Below are 19,612 nucleotides of genomic sequence, written 5' to 3'. Positions count from 1 at the left end.
AAGATAATAAGATTATATTCAGTACATCTAATCCTTACTCAGATCAATAATACTCTTATTATATACAGTTACTAATATCTGCCTTAGTTACATGCGTATGTCATCTTTTTTGTTATTGTCATGGTGTGTGTTGACGAGTATAACTAAAGAAGTATTATCTTAGATTTGAGTGTTATCGTATCACGCTTCATTTTAATAAATGATGTTTGTGTTTTATGTTTTATTTCATTGAACATTTCTAGTCTTTGCGTCTTATTTAATTTGCCGTTTGTTTTCAATGTTTTTTAAACTTTTAAATACATTCATGCATTTCCTGAAGGTTGTTTAAAAAGATTAAAACCAAACCAAATATAAGGTTAGAACTGGACACAACAAAAAAAAAACCTTCACACTTCAGTACATTTTCTGAAAAATTATTTATTTCCAGAGTAAAATAAATGATATGTTGCCATACAAAAAGTGTAAGAAAACGGACTAAGTCAAAACCTTAACTGCAGAGAGATCAGTAGAGGAGCAGGTCGTATTTGCCCAGATTCATCAAAGAGACGTCCGGGGAAATATTCAGTGTTGTTTGCTTCGTTTGCACACGCAGCTTCCTGTAGCATCCTTTACCTCAAATATCACGACCTAGCTTGAAGACACAGATTCTGTGTGTGTGTGTGTCTGTGTCTTTTTATCCCCACTAATGCAACATAATATAAATTGTCCAAAATCTTTAGACACACATCCCAAGATTAGATTATATATATATATATATATATATATAAAATGTATCCTTTCAAACACAGTCTAATGAAACGTTCTGGGCCTAATGAAAACAAAATATATTACTCCTAATCTTTCAATGTCAAAACATAAAAAATATTACTCTTGATTTTTTTTAAATCTTAGCTCTCCCACTAGGTGCAAAAGTCAAAAGAAAAAGGAAATAAACATTCTTAATTCTTAATTGAATAATCCCTTATTAAGACATATTAGGCTGAATAAACTCTGCAGATGTAAAAAACAAACATGGAAATGAAACAAACCTGCAGTCTGACACGAGACGAGAAACAAACATGGACATTTTAAAGAGGAATTGCACATTTGCACCAGTGTGTCGGTGCCCATGATCCAGCAAGAGAACAAGAAATTGAACAGTGCATGATGACATCGACACACTATTGTATGAAGTTATTCCTCTTGACTCTCTGATGGTTAAAACATCTAATAGGCCACTATAATAAACCCGTCAGTGTTTCTGTTCTCTTTTTATAATAAGAAAACTTCCTGCATCAAGATAAAATGCATTAACTGATCTCAACTATTCCTTTGTAAACACTTGGCAACTTTTAAATATGAATAACTGGTAAAGAACCACCCAAACGTTTTATCTCAAACACATCTTGCTTCTGAGAGCGACAGACAGAACACACAGTGCACTGACTGAAAGGAGGCTAATTATTTTCTCCACACAGATCACTGGGATCATGACCTAAAAAAATATGGCAACTATATTTGTCGCAGCATCTCGCCCGCTCACTAATAATCAACTAGGACTGAGCCTGACAGTACTGTAGAGGTTTTCTACCACCAAGTCAACACAGGAATTCACCGGCAACACGACGACACCTCGCTGATCACGTAAACGACTAAAATGGACCCTTTCAAAAGTTTACAGAGGACGTGTCTCCTACTGCCTTAAATAACGTCCACGTTGTCCTTTTTTCCTGCTTTTACACAAACTATAAAACTGACTCCATATTTTCACAAAGCTCGTGGTCCTCTAGGTTATATATAAACTTTGTCCGGTCAACTGGTTTAGGGCCGTCCGTGAGTGAGGGGTAAAACTCGGTCGGGGTCATGTAGCCCTCGTGAGTCTTAATGTACTTCTTGTAGTTCCTGCGTAAGCAATACCATGTGGTGGCGTAGAGGAGGAAGGCAACGCCTTTCAAGATGATGGCGAGGCTCACGTACAGATGCCGGTAAGCCACGTTGTCGTACAGCAGGCAGGCGCCCCTTTCGCCGCAGTCCGAGCTCCAGAAAAGGCAAGTGGAGTCGATCCCAGCACCGAAGATCAGCGGAGGAGGGATGAAACCTGGAATACAGAGAGACAGCGATCTCTATCAGTTTCTATAAAAATGACTATGTTTTATTTGTCATATGTAGGTGAACAAAGGGTCGACAGCACAAAGACGAGTGCTGGACGAGAAGGACAGGTCGGCTCAGCAATGCAATAAGAGCAATTATTAAATTGAAATAAAATAAATGTCACTACTACACAGTAAACGTCTGTCTCAATACATCACTTCTCAGATTTAAAACCTCTGCTCAACAGACTTGAACAGTTTAACTCTAATAACAAGTATCTTATGTAAATGAACTTTGAAGTCTCCAAGTAAACATGTATTTTAAAGCCTGAACGTTTCATCCTGTTTCGAGCTGTAATGATTGAATCTTTCTTGAAGGAACAGTTTAGGGACATTTTGTGAGATGTGTTGATTAGATTTCTTTGCAGGAGTTACATTTTAAAAGTCTCTTGTCTGTGAGGCAGCGGTTAGCTTAGCATGAAGACTGGAAACTCTTGGCTCTTTGTCAATAGACTGCATTTACATAGAGTTTTATAATCTTCACTAGCACTCAAAGGGCTTTACTTTGCAGATTCACTCACTCACACACTCACACACTCACAATATATTTATTCTTTCACTCGCACATCCCATTCTCATGCTGGGGCACAAACATCAGGGCAGGTTTAGTATTCAAAGTCTTGCCCAAGGACACTTTGACTTGCAGACTGGAGGGAGCCTGGAGCTGGGAATTGAACCCTGACCTTCCGTTCAGTGGGTGGCTGAGGCTCAGGAAGTAGACACATACAGAGTTTTCTACGGATCAGGCACAACATTAAAGCAAGTAGCTGGTTTTAATGTTGTTGCTGACCAGTGTAGTTCTCTATCGAGCCACTCTCTATAACTGGCAACTGGCTTCTTCTTTACCAAACAGAGTATAATACTAAATACATTTTAAATATGTTGTTCTTTCCCTTAACACAAGAAAAACAAACAGTGAAAAGCTTCAAAATAAAACCACATTGTGTCTCTTTCATGTCCAGTTTGCGTACGTGCGTCTCCATAATCTCATTTAGATTTTCTTAGTTCCATTACTCCGCCCACCTCCATCTGTTTTTCCACTGTCATCAACTGTAATGTCGTGTTTTAATCCACTTTATTTATTTATTCTCTGTGTGGAAATAAACAAAATCAATAAAGCAGCTGAGGTTCATTGGGTCATGCGTTTGTGTGAGCGATGAGATAATGTGAGTGAGGTCCACACACACACACACACACACACACAGCACACACGCACACAGGCAGTTTTCTTACCGAGGAGTCGCAGCAAAAGAAACAACACTCCGAGTGCGTATGATTTCAGCTCAGGGCTCACGGTCCTTAAGGAGAAGCAGATAGAAAACAGAGATTGAGATGTTTTCATCTTCAAATTGGATTCTGTCATTGTTCAATCGTTTTCACATATTCCTACACAAGCGGGGCCCTCCTGTACGTTCATATCCACAATCCACTACCTGATTAGGATGATGACGGAGGGCGTCTGGGCCATGGCTCCGACCAGGCTGCAGGCACAGATCACACACAGGAAGATGAGAAACGACTCCTGGCAGCCCGGCATCGGACACTTCCCGGGAACCGCCGTGGCGTATTCGCTTTCAGTTGATATGCAGCCGCATCCCGTCAGATTCTGTGAATGGATTACGAGGAAAACCATGTTATATCTGGTGCGCACTGCTTTTAACATTAAGAAGAAAAAACAGGTGTCAGCGCACTGGAACTAAATGATGTGACCTTAGAAAAAGACAAACATTACTGATGAAACCTCTGTGGTGAGACTATACTCTCAGTAATGGTGCGATTTTACGCTGCTGAGCTGAGAGAAATGTGCATGTGATTTGACTGGGGAGGACAGGAGGATCACAAAGCACACGTGTAGCAGACTAAAGACCTTAGTGCCGTTAGATGCTGTTTGACGGTTTCCTCGTCGGGTGCAGCCGGCGAAGCAGGAGGACAGATACGTGACCCCGTTGGAGCCGCACACGGGGCTGATGGAGGAGGTGAAGCAGTTGCAGTGACTGATGCACGGAGCCTCTGGTTTCTCGCCCACCCGCAGCGTTCTGAACGGAGACAGGAAAAAAAAAAAAAACTGAGTGTGCTTTTGCACTGAAAGAGCCAACGAGGTCTGTGAAAGACACCGACAGAATCAAAGAACCACTCGTGACCCTTTATCGGTAATACCACGGGTCTCCGGTGTACTTTTAACATCTCCATGGAAACTGCACTGTCGTTGCACCTGCTCGGGAGCAGGGGGGGGTCAGGCTGATTGAAAACCAGTAAAATCCTGAAGTCTCTATTTCCACATGGTCCCCATATAGACAGACAAATCCTACTCTCACAACGATGTAAACGCAGCAATAAACCTGACAAGTATTTTAGTTTTTACTGGAGCTAAAGAAGAAACTCTGAGCTGATGCAGATCGAACCTGCAGGGTAAAAAAAAATATATATTTATGTGGATCCAATAAAAACCTCCAAACATAGGGGTCCAGAGAAATGTTTGTTTTTCTGCACCGAAATAAAAAGGCAATGACAACAGCTTTATGGATCAATAACAGCTTCTGATGATCGAATATGGACTGAAGAGCCTGACATTTATATCAAACACACACACAACACAAGTGCTTGTACACAATATTCACTAAGGTTTGTTGTGTGTCATAAAATCATTACTGTGTAAAAGACAAATTATTTTTCACCCCTTTCTCTCCTTTTCCCCTCCCTCTTATAGCGTTGGCTCATAATGTGTGATGCTACGATACTGTCGTAGTGAGGAAATTAATATAACTGTCCTAATATTTTATTCTTGTTCTAATTTATTACTTTGTACTTTCTAAAAATCTCATGTTAATATATACAACATTTCATTTCATTTTTTGTGACACATGTGACACTATTTGTATGAAAAGTACAATACAAATTAAGCATGATTGATTGATATAGTCATTTTAACTATTTACTGTATTGGCCTTTAAATGCACATGGCTGCAGTTTACTCGGTTATTGAGTTATTCTCTTACTCGTTGCCATATGGGACCGTCACTCCAGCGACGGGACCCGTGTCGCAGCCCAGAAAGAGGAAGGAGACGTAGCAGGCGGTGGATATCAGGTTGACCAACATGGCCATGCGAATGGCTCCCAGCGCCGACAGGTTCAGCTTCTTCACCAGCAGACCGCCCATGAAGATCCCCAGACACGCACATGGAATAGCTGTCATACCTTTAAAAAAATAAAAATAAAACCAGTTTATTACACTGTCTGTTAGAATTAAATACTAACATGCACAGTGAGATTGTGCACAAGTTTGATCTTGACACAGACCTAACAGCTGGTTTGCTGAGGTGGTGGTGAGGTTGAACTGCTGCTCCAGGTACTTCCCCAGGAAGGCTGCGAAGCCGGCCACTACGGCGATCTCCATGCACGCAGCCAGGACGATGCAGGTGAACACGGGGTTCGACAGGAGGTGCTTGGTCACCTTGGGAATCACTGGACAAACAGAAAGAAGGAAGGATCACAATTAATATCCAAGTGCACAAGGGTTAGCAGGACAGACGGGATTTTTTTGATCGATGTTTGATTTAAAATAAATTAAATAACAAATTATACATCAATGAAATCTCAATGAATCAAACATTTCCTGCTTTAGTTTCATGAAGTATGTAAAAGCACATTTTCATTATGTTGATTTCTTCTACAGTTAAAACATGTAAGCTGCTGCAGAGGTGGAACAAACTGCAACTAAGTACTAGTGAGGTACTTTGCTTTAGTCCTTATTCTGCTTTTTAAAAGTCGTAATTAGTTTTACACAGAAAACCTTCTACAAGTCAATAAAATATAATGGCTTTTTTAAATTATCACCTGCTTATTTACTACAGAAGTATAATATACTACACAATAATAATATAACCCAACACTGAAAACACTGTAGTGCAATGCACGCTCACCCCTGAGTTGCTGACAGCAGGTGGGGCTGTTCGCCGGCTCTTGGTTGCATACGACCCCGTTGCTGGGCTTTGGAGTCTCATAGTCTGCATTCAGAGAGGGAGGAAGCATAACCTGCTCGTTGTCTGCCCCCTCCTCCCTCGGCAGCGACTGAGGGAAGCCAAACATGAAGAGAGCCGAGCAAAAGAGTAAGGCACCGCACAGGAGGAAGCCTGCCCACCAGGCCCCGATCCACCGCGGGTCGTCTGGAGTGATGCCCAGCTTTTCTGGTGGAGAGGCACAGCAGGAGTCAGTGGAGCGCACGCACAGGGCAACACAAGGATACAATGCCTGAGATAATAATAATAAAAACTCACCGGTGTCAATGAAGATGGCATCCACATAGTACTTAGTGCAGAGGGAGCCGAGGATGAAGCCACAGGCGGGACCGAACACCAGCGTGGAGAAGAGGATTCCTGCACAGACATTACAAACAAATAACAACTTCAATGTTTGCTCTCACTCATGTGGGACTTTAAAGAATATGTGTATGGTGACAAAAACAAGTAGGACGGCTTTGTTAAAACACAAGGGAACATTGTCAGTGGAACGTCACCAACAAAAATCATTAGATGCTCTGTATAATAATGTGAATGCCTTTTAGATGAGGGATAATTTGTACCATGTGCGATCAAAACAATGGACAAACAGAATTGAAATGTTCCTCTGGGAAATACAAGAAGTAGTGTCACATTAGGTTTTCTCTATGGAGTTTGCATGTTCTCCCCGAGTCTCTCCTTGTACTCCGGCTTCCTCTCACAGTCCAAAGACAGATTGTGGTGAGGTTAATTGGAAACTTGACTGTGGGTGTGAACGTGAGTGTGATTGGTTGTTTGTCTCATACGTCAGGGCTGTGATACACTGGCAACCTGTCCAGGTCGTACCCCGCATCGCCTAATGTCAGCTAGGATTAGCTCTAGTCCCCCCCGTGACCCTGAAGGCACGGTCATGTTTCAGAGGCAAAGTTTGGCAAATAAAACATTTGCTTCCTGTGGCACTGCAAATCACATGGAGTTAGACATTGGTGAACTTTGACCCGAGATATTTTCTTTGTTTATGTGGGACTGTGCACTTAAAAGGGTATGGTTTTGTTGTGTTCATTGTTTTAAAAAGGTGAGAGAAAGACAAATGTCATTTTATCATGAAAGCAATTTTACACCCGATCAACATCAAGGAAAGACCCTGTGATGTTTTAGGTTTAATGTGCGTCTCTACCTTGCAAGTCTTGTTTGCTTTTATGTGGCTTTTCCAGAAGGTGGAGGGTTGAAGCTTGACAGAAAAACATTTAGGCTGCCGTGAAAGATCCAATCCAGCCACTTAAATCCACGAGGAGAGCGGTGGCAGCTCACACGGCGACTTTGCTAATTACAATCACACGCGCCAAACCCCCTCACCATCGCTGGGTAACACACTGAACCGACAGTTACAAACACGCGTATGGACCAGTTGTTTTGCGTTGCCCCAGTTTGCTCTGGTGGGCAGCTGGAGATGAGAATATGGAGCCTGATCCCAAATCCTCATTAGAGCGCTGTCAGCAGGGTGAGAGTGTGATGCTGTGACTCAGACTACACGCAGATATTAACACACAAGTTCAGTTTGTCCTGTGATCTGTGTGTATAACTCGATTGTCGTGTGTTGTGTTGGACTGGTCTAAACGTTTCACAACAACGGCAATGCCATAGCTTCAAATGATGTCAAAACAAACGATATTATCACCGCTAACGCCGCTTCCTCCTCCTGCTTTCGCAGCGCGAGCAACATCCCGTTCACCGGCTGCTGTTTGCTCCGAGCATCGCCGCTATCGCATTCGCTCAAGTAAACGATTTTTGCTCAAGTGCCAGAAGCAGCCACTTAATGAACATGCATGGAAACTGTGACTAAGCTTTGTGAGAGCGAGCGGGTGAGTGAGTGCACGGCCTGCTTCCTGCCTTGACCACCCACATAGGAAGGGAGTCGACCCATTTCACATAGTTTTAGCCCCATTCACATCATAGTTTATTCTTCAAATGAAGGAAATGGCTCATGGATTTGTTGTTAGGTGCGGCCACGGTGCCTATAAAGTAGCAAAAACAGGCTAATTTAGGCAAAGCGAGGGGTGAAACAAAAGCAAAGAGGTTTTCATAGTGGGTGGGAGCACATTTCTTCTTTTTCCACAAAACTGAAACTTTTTTTGAGGTGCACAGTCAGATACAGATGTGTGTCCGTTGGAGGGCAGAGCATGACAGGTTTCCCCCTGCTGGCGTCTTTGCAATATGTAAAGAAGGCAGGTAGCAGGAAAAGGCTAACTTCCTCTCTGCTGACAGTCCTAATGCAGCCAAATCTGAAACTACACTTTAAAACAACCGAGGTGAAACAACATCCTTTAACCACATCCAGCAGTCAGAGAGCTGCAGCCGCTGTGTGACTACAGCGAATTTGCCTGCGGTGCAGCAAATGAGGCGTGTGCGCTCTCGGCATCGAGTGTTTCCTTAGAAACCAAGTGTTGTCTCCTCGTAGCAACAACATCACAACTGCTCTAACCACAGGAAACCTCAGAGAGGAAGTTCAGTTCGTGAAATCCCCTTAAGGGTAAGATGGCGGCTCAGCCAAAGCCCACGACTCCCAACGACCACAGAGGGGGATAAATGTTTCAACTGAGATCCTGTGCCTGTTCCCCGATTGTGTAGGAAAGGCTGTCTCCTTGATGATAACATTGTGCCACAGAACGATTCCCGCATGAGGAAAAGATCACTAATCTAAGAAAGACCATGCGTTCCTTATCAATCTGCACCGCCTGAACAAGAAAGGAGGGGTGTGCGGTTTTTGAAGTTGGTGATAATGTCCTCGTGGAAAATAAATAAAAAAGCGTTTCATAGCTTTTTTTCGTTTTTGTCTTGAGGTCAAAGGCAGCAGAAGAAAAGCATATGCAGCAAAGCTCAGGGTTTTATAACAGGATTAAGCTGGTATGAGCATGAACTGGATCTTGTAGTCAAAACACAACCAAAATGTCACGTCCAACACTGCTTCTGCTTGGTTTCTCTCGTTTTCCCTTCATCCATGAGAATCGAATCAGACCTGAGATGTTGAAAATGAAAACAAATTTCTTTGGAAAGACTAAAAAGACCAAATCTAAACTTTCTCTGTTTAACCATCCAGATTGACCTTCAAGTTTTTAGGTCTTCATGCTAAGCTAAGCTAAAATCAAGAACTAACTGAGCCAGCCTTTGCGACAGAACCCTTCCCAAACCTCAAACTCAAAATCTTTTGTCCAAACGTGGCCCAGTTCATAACCTGTACGGGACTGTATAGTTTCATGGTGGAATATTTCGTGGCACATTACCTGTGTGAAGTTGCGAATTATTATTTTCACAGTTAACATGTTAATCAGCTGCCTTTAAAAGGTGCTTGTAAGTAGATTTTACTTTTTATTTTATTTTCTTTTGGCTTCGGCCCCAAAAATCCATATAGGTCGAGCTCTAGTTTTGATTGTACTATGTTATATATATATATTCTTCTATGTATAGACAGACTTGTGTGTGCAGGGACTGAGCAGAGGAGATCAATTATATGTGAGCATAAATCTGAGCTGAGGGGTCTGCTTCATGTGAAGGATTCCCCTGGGCTTATACAGGATATATTGACATATTGGTTACTTTCATTATAAACTTCTCTTTCCCATCAACCTCGGTTCGCTTCCTCCTAATCTAATTGCAAACAACTAACTGACTGTGAGACCTTTGCTCTCAGGTCAAAAATAAAAAGACAACTGTGCCTGGACTGTACTGGGTCATATTTCATGTTTGTTAACGACAGGATTTAACAGAAAAAAAAGGAAAACCTAAGTTAAGCACATAAAATCTCCGTGAAGGACAATACACAAGCACAGCCGCGGGTCTAATCTTTGTACACTACTTTTCCAAACTGCCTCTAAATCCCATTTCCCTTCCTGCAGTCCTGTTATGAGATAAGTACAAAACAAACTAATTTGTTCATGTTGTAGTTCGCCTGAGCCTTTTAGTATCCTGTGAATTATACTCTCAGGGGAGCATGTCAGATGCAATTCAATAACAAAGCTGGGCTCTAGCGTTTTTGTCTCCCTCTAATATGTTTAGAGACCAAGTGAAAAGACAGAGAGCGGGCGACCGTCCACGAGGTGCGTCCATTTCCGGATGTTAATCAAACCCCAGATGCATCACACAACCTTCACAGTACATTTGTAAAGTTACGTACATATTCGGGTTTATAGTTTTAATTTGGATTACTGCTTAAAAAGGTTTACATGCTCTAGTGTCCCAAGGACACTTCGGCATGCAGAATGGGGACGTATGGGATAAATGTTGAATATGCAAGGACTATGCATTCACTTCAAAGTACAGAGAGCGTTTGTTTGTGTATGTTGTGCAAACTGTTGATCAGAATCTGTATCTCATGTGTTGTGATTTTGGTTTACCAGAAATGGAAGGTCGTGCTGTTTCACACACAAGCACATGAGCAGGTTATAGCACGTGTCCTGCATCGTACAGACATGTACAGAAGAGATGGTTGGAGCAAAAGACTGGGCTGCCCTCGTCTGAAAACCAGTCCTGAGAGTAATGTAGTGCCATGCAAAACCAAGTGGGAGGCCAATTTATCGCTGCTCGACAATTACACGAGGTTCTGCACAAAGCTATGAGAGGCCACACTCCCAAAGTTTTGTTTCTTTAAACCATCCAACTCAAGTGCTTGAGATTTTAAACCAATGCATTGTGAGGTTAAAAAGAAAAAGCTCAAGGCAAATGGAAATGTCAGATACATTACTGCTGCACAGTCCAGAGTTCATTTCCGCCTCTCACTGTACAAAGGGAATTCCTTCTCCTCCTCCGTTAATCCTGCTCAAGTTGCCTCAGTAATCCCCAGGCTAAATAAGAGCAGAGGGACGCTGCGTTGTGGGAGGCCAAACAAGAGCTTGTGCCACTTTCACATGGAGCCAGACTGAAGCCGAGTGTGAGCTAAATGATCACTGAAGATAAAGCCCAGAGCCAGTGTCCCCGCTGTCCACGATGCGGCCTGAGCATGAATTTATGTCAGACGGTCAACACAGAGCACGGACCAAAAAATAAATAAATAACAGTTTGGGGACAGAGGAAGAACATAAAGCAGACACAAGATTTTAAGGTCGTCTTAAAAGTAACGATTACATTTTAAGATTGTGAGATTTATGGAGCTTTCAAACACAGCAGCTCTCTCTTCCTCGGCTGCTGTATATCAAGCCCTAACATCCTCTGCGTAAAGACAGTTTTTTAAGACCGAAGGAGACTCAGGAGAGTAAATTGCTCAAACAGGCGAGAGACGTCAGACCGTTTCCTGCACGTCCGCCGACGGTCGGCTGGCATCACTCACTCCGACAGTTGCACAAAAGATTCAGACAATTATGACAACACCTTGACTGAGACGAATCCACGCACCGCACCTACAGTAACAACCTGCCATCTGCTTCCTGGCAACACGCTGCCTCCGCTCTCATCAGCTGCACAGAGACAGTTCAGCTGTTTACAGGAGTTTGTCAGGGATATTTTTTCTACCATGGTTGCAGCCATTTTTTATATCCAGGAAGAGCATAAACTTCAATGCTTCTCATCTATGGTGCTGAATAGAAAATGAGCCACATGGTAATGACTGTAATTATTTAGAAGAAAAGATTAAACATTTTTTATGATCCTGTGTGGCTGATCAATGATTCTGATTAAATCTTTTAATGATGCTGTCAGGCGTGAAGCGTTGCTAGTTTATACTGCGGTCATGTCTAAGTCACCGTATTTTTCAACCTGGGTCCTTTATGTATATTAATATGGGTGTGTGAATGAATGGTAATACAAAAACCTTTAGATCAGTTCGGCAGGTCGCCCTCCACTGGCAGCTGTGACATGGCGACGGTTCCCACATTTGATCTTATGGGGCAACTGGGACACTCCCAGAAACGCTCAAAATAACAATGTGAGGCTTTTAGTGGTGAAATAAAAACACTTCAAGTCAACATTTCCTGGTCATTGTAGCCACTGCTGCCTGGCATGGCATGAATCATCTGGCATCTGGCATATATCCACTGTCTGGTACATTCTATTGTTACTGAGCTGGTGCCTAAACTGTGCAGCAGGCAAATGACGTGACAATACTAATTCACCTCTAAACAGTCATTTGTAAATGGTGAAAATGTCCTTAATAATACTGTTATTCAACATGGATATGCTGTTTTCACTCGTTGTTTGTCCCTGTGGCATCTCACAGTTTTCCCTTAGTAAAAAACCTGATCTCACTAAAGCATTTTCTCCATTGACCAACATTATGAAAGCGTGTCTGTAAACTTTTGACAGAATTCTTCCAACTATAAAAAAGGTAAATTATTAATGTTACTTTATCATTGGAATTATTATAACCATCATTTCCGTTCTACATTGTATTTGTAAAATTTAAGTTGGACTACATTATAACCCACAGTACATATATGTGGAGGATCTATCTGACAAAACCACTTCTAAAACATGACAGATACGGACGCTTGAGCCCTCCTGCACCTTGGTTTCTGCTTTTGGTTCCAACTTGGCCTTTTGCTGCACGTCTGCATGTCATTTCACGCTTACGTTGCCCCCCCCCCCGATATGTGTGAAAATGACACACATAAAAGGGGAAATGAGCTGGTGGCTGGACTTTTTGAACAAACTGCCGATTTCATCTCCTGTTGCGGTTCAAACGAGCCGTGTGACAAAGTGTGAAAGAAACACATCCTGGTGTTACATCCATGCTCGAGCGTTGAATAAAAAAAAAAAAAAATCAATCAGTCAGATATAGATAATTATTACAATAAATGTCACATATAATATACGTTTAAAGACATATTTTTGCTCCTGAGTGAAGATTGTGGTTTTAAACTCTTCTTTATGAGCAGAGAATCACAAGCATTTTAATAATCTGAGGTCTATCAGCTATGTGTTATACCTCCTCACTCTGCTTACATGATGTATAATCATTATATTGATATATCTTTCTGTCGTTTGCAATCACAGTGACTGGTCAAATCGCCAACTTGTTTAAATGTTTATACTCATTTACCACATAGCCTGTTGGTCTGTGGGTTTCTTTAAACAGGTCAGTACATTCGACTTAGTACCGGCTAAAAACAGGGGCGTTTTAAGCAGCTAAACACAAGCTTAAGTTAAAAAGACACACGTCAGCATGTGTCTCATTTCATTAAGAAAATGCATTTCAATATCAGGTCAATATCACTCAAGTAAAAAGCAATTTAAGAGAGGGATTACATAATGTCCTGCTTCTCAAAATACTGCCTGGTAAATCTGCTGATAACAAATAGGGACTCTGCTAAACACATTGTACCTGCTGTATTGAAATTTCAGGAAAAAATGAATAAATTAAAAGAAACTTCAAACACTCAAGGACTATTCTAACTTCCTGTCCGGTCCCTGTAAAGTTCTTTTTTCGCTGTCACAACTTATCTCCATCCTCAAGTCATTTGTCTGCAGGCGCTCTGAGGGGAACTGACGAAATTCTTATCTTACACTTCTCAAACCATCGGTCTGAGGACCCACTTCCTCGTCTATCTTTGGACGGAACTCAGACTCAGAGGCTCCGTGACACTCGCTTGACACTTAAGACGTGAACTTGTGAGCAACAAAAACAAGCAGGAAATTAACTAATTCAGACGTGAGAAATCCCTTCACTGGGATCAAGTACGATTTAAATTCTGTGAACATGTAGCAAAATCCAAAAGCCAGACATGATCAGGGTATGATGACGTCAGGGTGTGCGGGTCGCTGCGGCAGGATTAAAACACAAACAGGTAAAAGTCGTGCAAACGCCGACTCCGAGGTGAAGTCTATTTTAATGAGGTAGAGAGAAGATTAATGGCGACCAAATCTTCAGTGATCCATAAGTAAGTACTAACAGCATTAGACAACAGCTTTCACCAGAGGAAGTGAAGCCTCAGCCCACCTAAGTGGCTTTCAGCATCAACCTCAACTTCTGTCGTCAATGACAACACCACAAAAAAATGTTTCCCACTATATATAATGTAGCTTCTCTGTCCTATTAAGGACACCACGTATTGCCAAAAAGTCAACTTTTAATAAGATAAAAATCTAACTAACAAAAAAGCATTTGGGGGTTTATTTGGTAAGAAATTTGAAAAATATGTCATAAAAAATGGAAATACATGGATGGACAGTAATTTTTTTTTATCTCATTCTCATTTTATCTCTGTAAGGTGCAAGAGAATTGTTTGTTTCCCATAGATGCTCAGAGTTTACTCAGTTATATATTACAGTTCTAATTATATATGACAAGAACATTCACTTCAGAAAACTAAATTCTGCAGCTTCATGAAGCCAGAAACAGAAAACTATTTGCCATTTTAGCTTGAACCGACTTGACTCAAATAATTATAAAAAATTGTTGATGCTAATTTTTCCATTAATAGAAAAGTTGATACCAACTTATTGGTCCAGCTCTGGATAAATAAGTGAGACAAAACACTGGTTGGTTGGAGTGTTGGTCAGCTGTTCAGCCATGACCTAAATAACGAGCCAAAGCTTAAAGTGGGCTCTCGACTCACATTCAAATGCCATTACATCAGCATGATCCGCCTTTAACTTCAGCTTACGTCCAAACTTATCAAATTTGAAACCAGCACTCTGCACATGTGCGTCTATGACGTGACATCAAATCAGCATTTTCTCCTCTTGTCGACGTTTAACTTGCACCGAAGCAGACGATTGTTGAGACGGTTTCACTGAGGCCATATGGTCGCTGTATAAAAAGTGCAGCTCAAGGACACATTTAAAACTATTAGCTTTTTGACCTCAAGGATGAGCGGTGGGGTTACTGCAGAGCGTCGTCCAGGCTGCGGCCGGCCGACAACACAAGGCTTCTCAGCGGCTCTCAACACCCTGTCATGTTAAGCCGAGCTCTGGCTCAATCTAAGCCTCTGAGAGGTCGAGGCCCGAAGTGGGAGGTCAGCGCCAGGCCTCGCTCCCTCATATCAACGGTCTCCTTTAACAGACTCCTGATACGAGTCTAGACCGCTGATAATAGATTATGTTTATGTAACAGCACAATCATGTGACTGACACAACTGTACATGCAGCTTGTGTTGTACGACATCTTTAATTCCACAAAACAAAGAATTGTTGTAGTGCGTCACCACTGTTTCATAAAGCTACTGTCCAGCCGTTTACAGACACGACCTGTGGGTAAAATCCAGAGATCTGGTTATGGAGTTTAACCAGCGTTTGCCTTTCACACATGCACAACGCAGCGGCAGGTTCTCTGCACAGACGCGTTCACAACAGCCACAAATCTTCAGCATTATTCAGGTGAGAGGTGGAGCAGCCAGATGCAGCAGGAAGTGACAGAGACAGGAAGTGATGCAGTAACTCTGCTGCAGAGATCACATGATTTTCTTTACACACACACACACACACACACACACACACACACACACACACACACACACACACACACACACACACACACACACACACACACACACACACACACACACACACACACACACACACACACACACACTCTCTCTCTCTCTTGACATCTTCATCGGTGTTTTCCACGTTAACGACACTGCTTTTTCAGCGGGAGATATTAGTTTTCATTTTGTTTCTTTCATTTCTAAAATAGCTGAATGCTAATTATACTGATATAATAATTAATTCAAACCTCACTTTATATGTCAGATATTGTTTTTGTTAAATTAATAAGTCACACATCAGGGGCAGCGGCAACTGAGCTGCCACATTATTTAGTGACAATACAGAGAAAATTCCCTCAAGTAAAACACACTTCTGTGTAATGGAAAGAAGAAAACAAGCAATGGAATAAACCCACAAAGTCAATAAAAACCCACATCTGGCCCTCTGACATTATGTAAGACATGGGTAAGAACACTGTATGGAGTGTTCATTTCCAGTGTTATCTAACTGATAATTACCACAATAACAGAATCTGATAATAATAGATCCTGGTAATGGACGGAAATTATATGTGGGGGAAAAACAGCTGTTGTATTTAATGTAAACCAACAAAAGACCAGCTCATAAAACTCCCAGTGTGGATGAAGAGCTGCCATCATGTTCCGAACTCAGACTTTTCCATTTGCTGTGATTCATGAAGATTTGATTTTACGAGTCCTGTGTTTTCCAGGCAATTTCTAGGAAACTCAGTTTTTACTCAGAAATTACACAGATAAGGGAAAAGAAGAAGCAGTTAGTTATTGAGAAACGGTTATGTTCGAGGATTTGCGCAACTAGAATTAACGCCTCCACCAACAAGTCACGTTCCAGTTCCAGACTTATATAATATATGTATTTAAGACGTTGATAGAATTTAATAAAATATATTATGTCTATTAGCAGAACATTATGTCACTGTAAAGTTGACCTTTGACCTTTTGGATACAAAATGTAATCACTCCATCGTCTTATCCTTTAGACACTTGTGTTAATGTTGTCATAATTAATGTCTAAATGATTAAGTTATGGCTAAAAAATTGCTTTGTGAGATCACAGCGAGTTTCCCCTTTGACAACCAAAATATAAACGGTTCATCCTCGAGTCCAAGTGAACGTGTTCGACAAACATGAAAAAAACGTCCTCAAGGCATCGATGAGATATCACGTTCACGAGACTGCACGTGCAGATGTTCGGACGGACAACCAGGAAACAAATGTTGGATGTCTTGTAAAAACTACTAAATTATTCAGTGAGTAAGTGAAAAATAGTTGATAAACAGATTTTCATGAAAGCCCCTGTTTTCATGATACATAATATTTCATGTTACATCATATTTAGATATTTCTATAGATAGTTGAGGTGTATTTTTGATTTGATCAAAATACATTTCCAAAGAGTGTGTATCCAGTGTGTCTGCCTGTAATTCTCCAGTTTGGAGGTCAATGGCATGATGCTACTTTAACCTGACATGCAGTGACTTAATCTCTGAGTCCAATTAACCCTGTGTCATCACACTCCAACTATTCCAGGAAGCACTAAAAGCCCCAATTAACCTAAATGATTCCAGCATTAGTTTGCACCAACTGGGGTTCGTTTGTCCTGCAGATTTAAACTGTACTTTTGAGTTGAAGTATTTGTATACTAATATTTGTAATATTTGTAATATTTGTATTGCCAGTGTGCTGCTAATTGCCTAGTGAGGATTTTTATGTATGGTGTATGGGTGTGGCTGTATTGTAATTGAAAGATTGGATGATAGTCATTATATGTGTGAATACTGTATTTGCATTAAACACTCGTGGAATAGACCCACACAAATAAACAATTAAACAAATTTCATTCAATGCTCTTCAATAACAAACTGATCGACATTGTTGAAACATTTTTGTATGAATCTGTGCCAGACCGGCGATTTCCAAATATTACAGTAACACAACCTTCGACTGCTGTTACAACAATAATGATGTTCTCTCTTTGTGCCATAAGATTACATAAACAGAGAAGGCATGTTTTCAAACAGGCCACTGATGTGATGTCAGACTGCCAACTCTACGAACACTGGGTCAGCAAAGTAGTGAGAGAGTGCGAGAGACATAGAGGGAGAGGAGAAGGGAGGGAGAGACGGGCAGATAGACGGTGGGTAGGAGTTAATGTAACACAGCAGAGCGCAGTCATTCTGCCCTGCTACACTGGTCTGTTTACAATCCAGCTTCAGATGTTTGCTCAGAGCTGGGACGGAGCGGCACACAGTCTCCATTGTTGGGCGGTGGGTGGTATGGGATGAGAGTGCGGAGGAGAAAGGGCACGAGACCGGAGCAATGACCGTCTCTCGACTGGAGGGCCGCAGCTGCTCTATAGAAGACGAGGAGCTCAGAGAGGGCTGGGACCGCTCCACAGCAGCTGGTGGCAGCTTCCATGGTGGTTGGCTCGGCCTAATTGACAGGATAGAGATGCCAACAGCCCGTTCCCCCCACTTTCTGCAGGAAGACGCGAGAGGCAGGCGCACAGCCAATTTTTACAACGCCGTGTCTGCCACCAATTACTGTGAAGCACTAATTGTGCTGCATCCTGAGGAAGAGGAGAATCGGTTACGCAGGCCAAATGAGGAAGGGGTTTTGAGGAAGAAAAAAGTTGAATGGGAAGTAAATGCCTATACGCATAGGTGATAAGGCCGAAATCCCGAGTAAAGGTGCATTAATTTTATGTCAGAATTTATCAGTCTAATGTTCAAAGCAATAAATGTTGATCCACTTCCTTTAGACTTACCTTTAGAGTCTAATCACATTAAGCTTTAATGTTTTTAAGTAACAAAAAAAAATGGAAATAGATTGATTTCACATCATCAACCCTTTGTTACCTTCACCAAGGGGGTAACTTGTTTGCAGGATTATGCAAAAACCACTAAACCCATTTCCACCAAACTTGGAGGAAGGATGTGGGGTCTGGGAAGAACTCATTACATTTTAGTGCAGATGTAAATTAAGGGGCGGATCCCCGATTGTTTTTTCACTATCTTTAACTATGTTTCATTAGAAACAAGAATGTCACTCAGAAGAGTTCACACCTCCACCGACACCAAGTTTCACACACTCATAGATATCAGTTCCCTAAATGTACCGGATTTTTTCATCAAGTTCTATTAAGGGAAAATGTCAAAAGGCGTTAATGAGAGCCTTTCAAGCTTGTTGAGTCTTAACATACCTATTCACACCAAGCAGGTAGAACTGGAAAATCTGATGAACATCAGACAGTACCGGATGACACACATACTGTAACAGCAGCCTCATTAATTCACACACCTTCAATCAGAAGCATCTCGTTCCAAATGCAAAGGTTCGGATTCACAACATCACAAGTGAATCCAGGTATTTTGACGTGGTGGGAACTGGCTGTTGAAATGTAACTTTATCCTGTTTATCTGTCTGAGGCTCTAAGTACTCGATACAAGTGGCTAAGGTGAACGAAATAAGTTTAACTATGTTTACTATGTCGGCTGTCTATGGCTCAGTGTGCTAGCATGCTAAACTTTGCTAATTAGCAGTTAACAAAAACAGTTTATTCACCTCATGACCATAAACATCTCGTTTCCGACGTCTAAAGACATCACGTCCAAGTAAACAACCCCTAGTTTTGCCGGTATTTGGTCATCTTCTTCATCTTCTCAAGACCAAGAATTCAGTACATGGTTGTTGAGATAAATTAGGAGCAAAAAACGGTGGAACGACCAACTGAAAAACATTTTTATCCAGAGTTCACATCACTAGCATGACTAAAAACATAATTAACCCCTTTTGGACTCCATCCATCCATCCATCCATCCATCATCTATCCATCTTTGAGGGTCATGGGGGGAGCTGGAGCAAACTCGAGCAGATTTTGGTCGAGAGGCGGGGTACGCATACATTATACATTCTTATTATATCACTGCAAAACTATCAACCATCCTGTACTGTGACAAGAAAAAAACAACAACATTTAACTCAATTAAACAAATGGAACATGACACATTTGGATTAGACGTAAGATTCTGTTTTC

The 19,612-nt window shown here is 41.5% G+C and overlaps 1 protein-coding gene across 1 annotated transcript in view; it reads right to left on the bottom strand.

The window, feature by feature from the left end:
• Nucleotides 1-397: 397 nt before the first annotated feature.
• The window catches only part of slco3a1a (solute carrier organic anion transporter family member 3A1a), a 36,376-nt gene continuing 17,161 nt past the window's right edge, over nucleotides 398-19,612 (bottom strand). Inside the window, exons 3-10 of the mRNA XM_035156919.2 lie at nucleotides 6,404-6,502; nucleotides 6,050-6,313; nucleotides 5,427-5,591; nucleotides 5,126-5,324; nucleotides 3,997-4,165; nucleotides 3,563-3,735; nucleotides 3,363-3,427; nucleotides 398-2,077 (exon numbers count right to left, since the gene is read on the bottom strand). Coding sequence (XP_035012810.1) covers nucleotides 1,725-2,077; nucleotides 3,363-3,427; nucleotides 3,563-3,735; nucleotides 3,997-4,165; nucleotides 5,126-5,324; nucleotides 5,427-5,591; nucleotides 6,050-6,313; nucleotides 6,404-6,502 — 1,487 coding nt within the window. The 3' untranslated portion in view covers nucleotides 398-1,724. The remainder of the gene's footprint in view (nucleotides 2,078-3,362; nucleotides 3,428-3,562; nucleotides 3,736-3,996; nucleotides 4,166-5,125; nucleotides 5,325-5,426; nucleotides 5,592-6,049; nucleotides 6,314-6,403; nucleotides 6,503-19,612) is intronic.

This window comes from Hippoglossus stenolepis, chromosome 5 (genome assembly GCF_022539355.2).
Source record: "Hippoglossus stenolepis isolate QCI-W04-F060 chromosome 5, HSTE1.2, whole genome shotgun sequence".
NCBI lineage: Eukaryota > Metazoa > Chordata > Actinopteri > Pleuronectiformes > Pleuronectidae > Hippoglossus > Hippoglossus stenolepis.
This window is presented reverse-complemented; position numbering and strand designations above follow the sequence as displayed.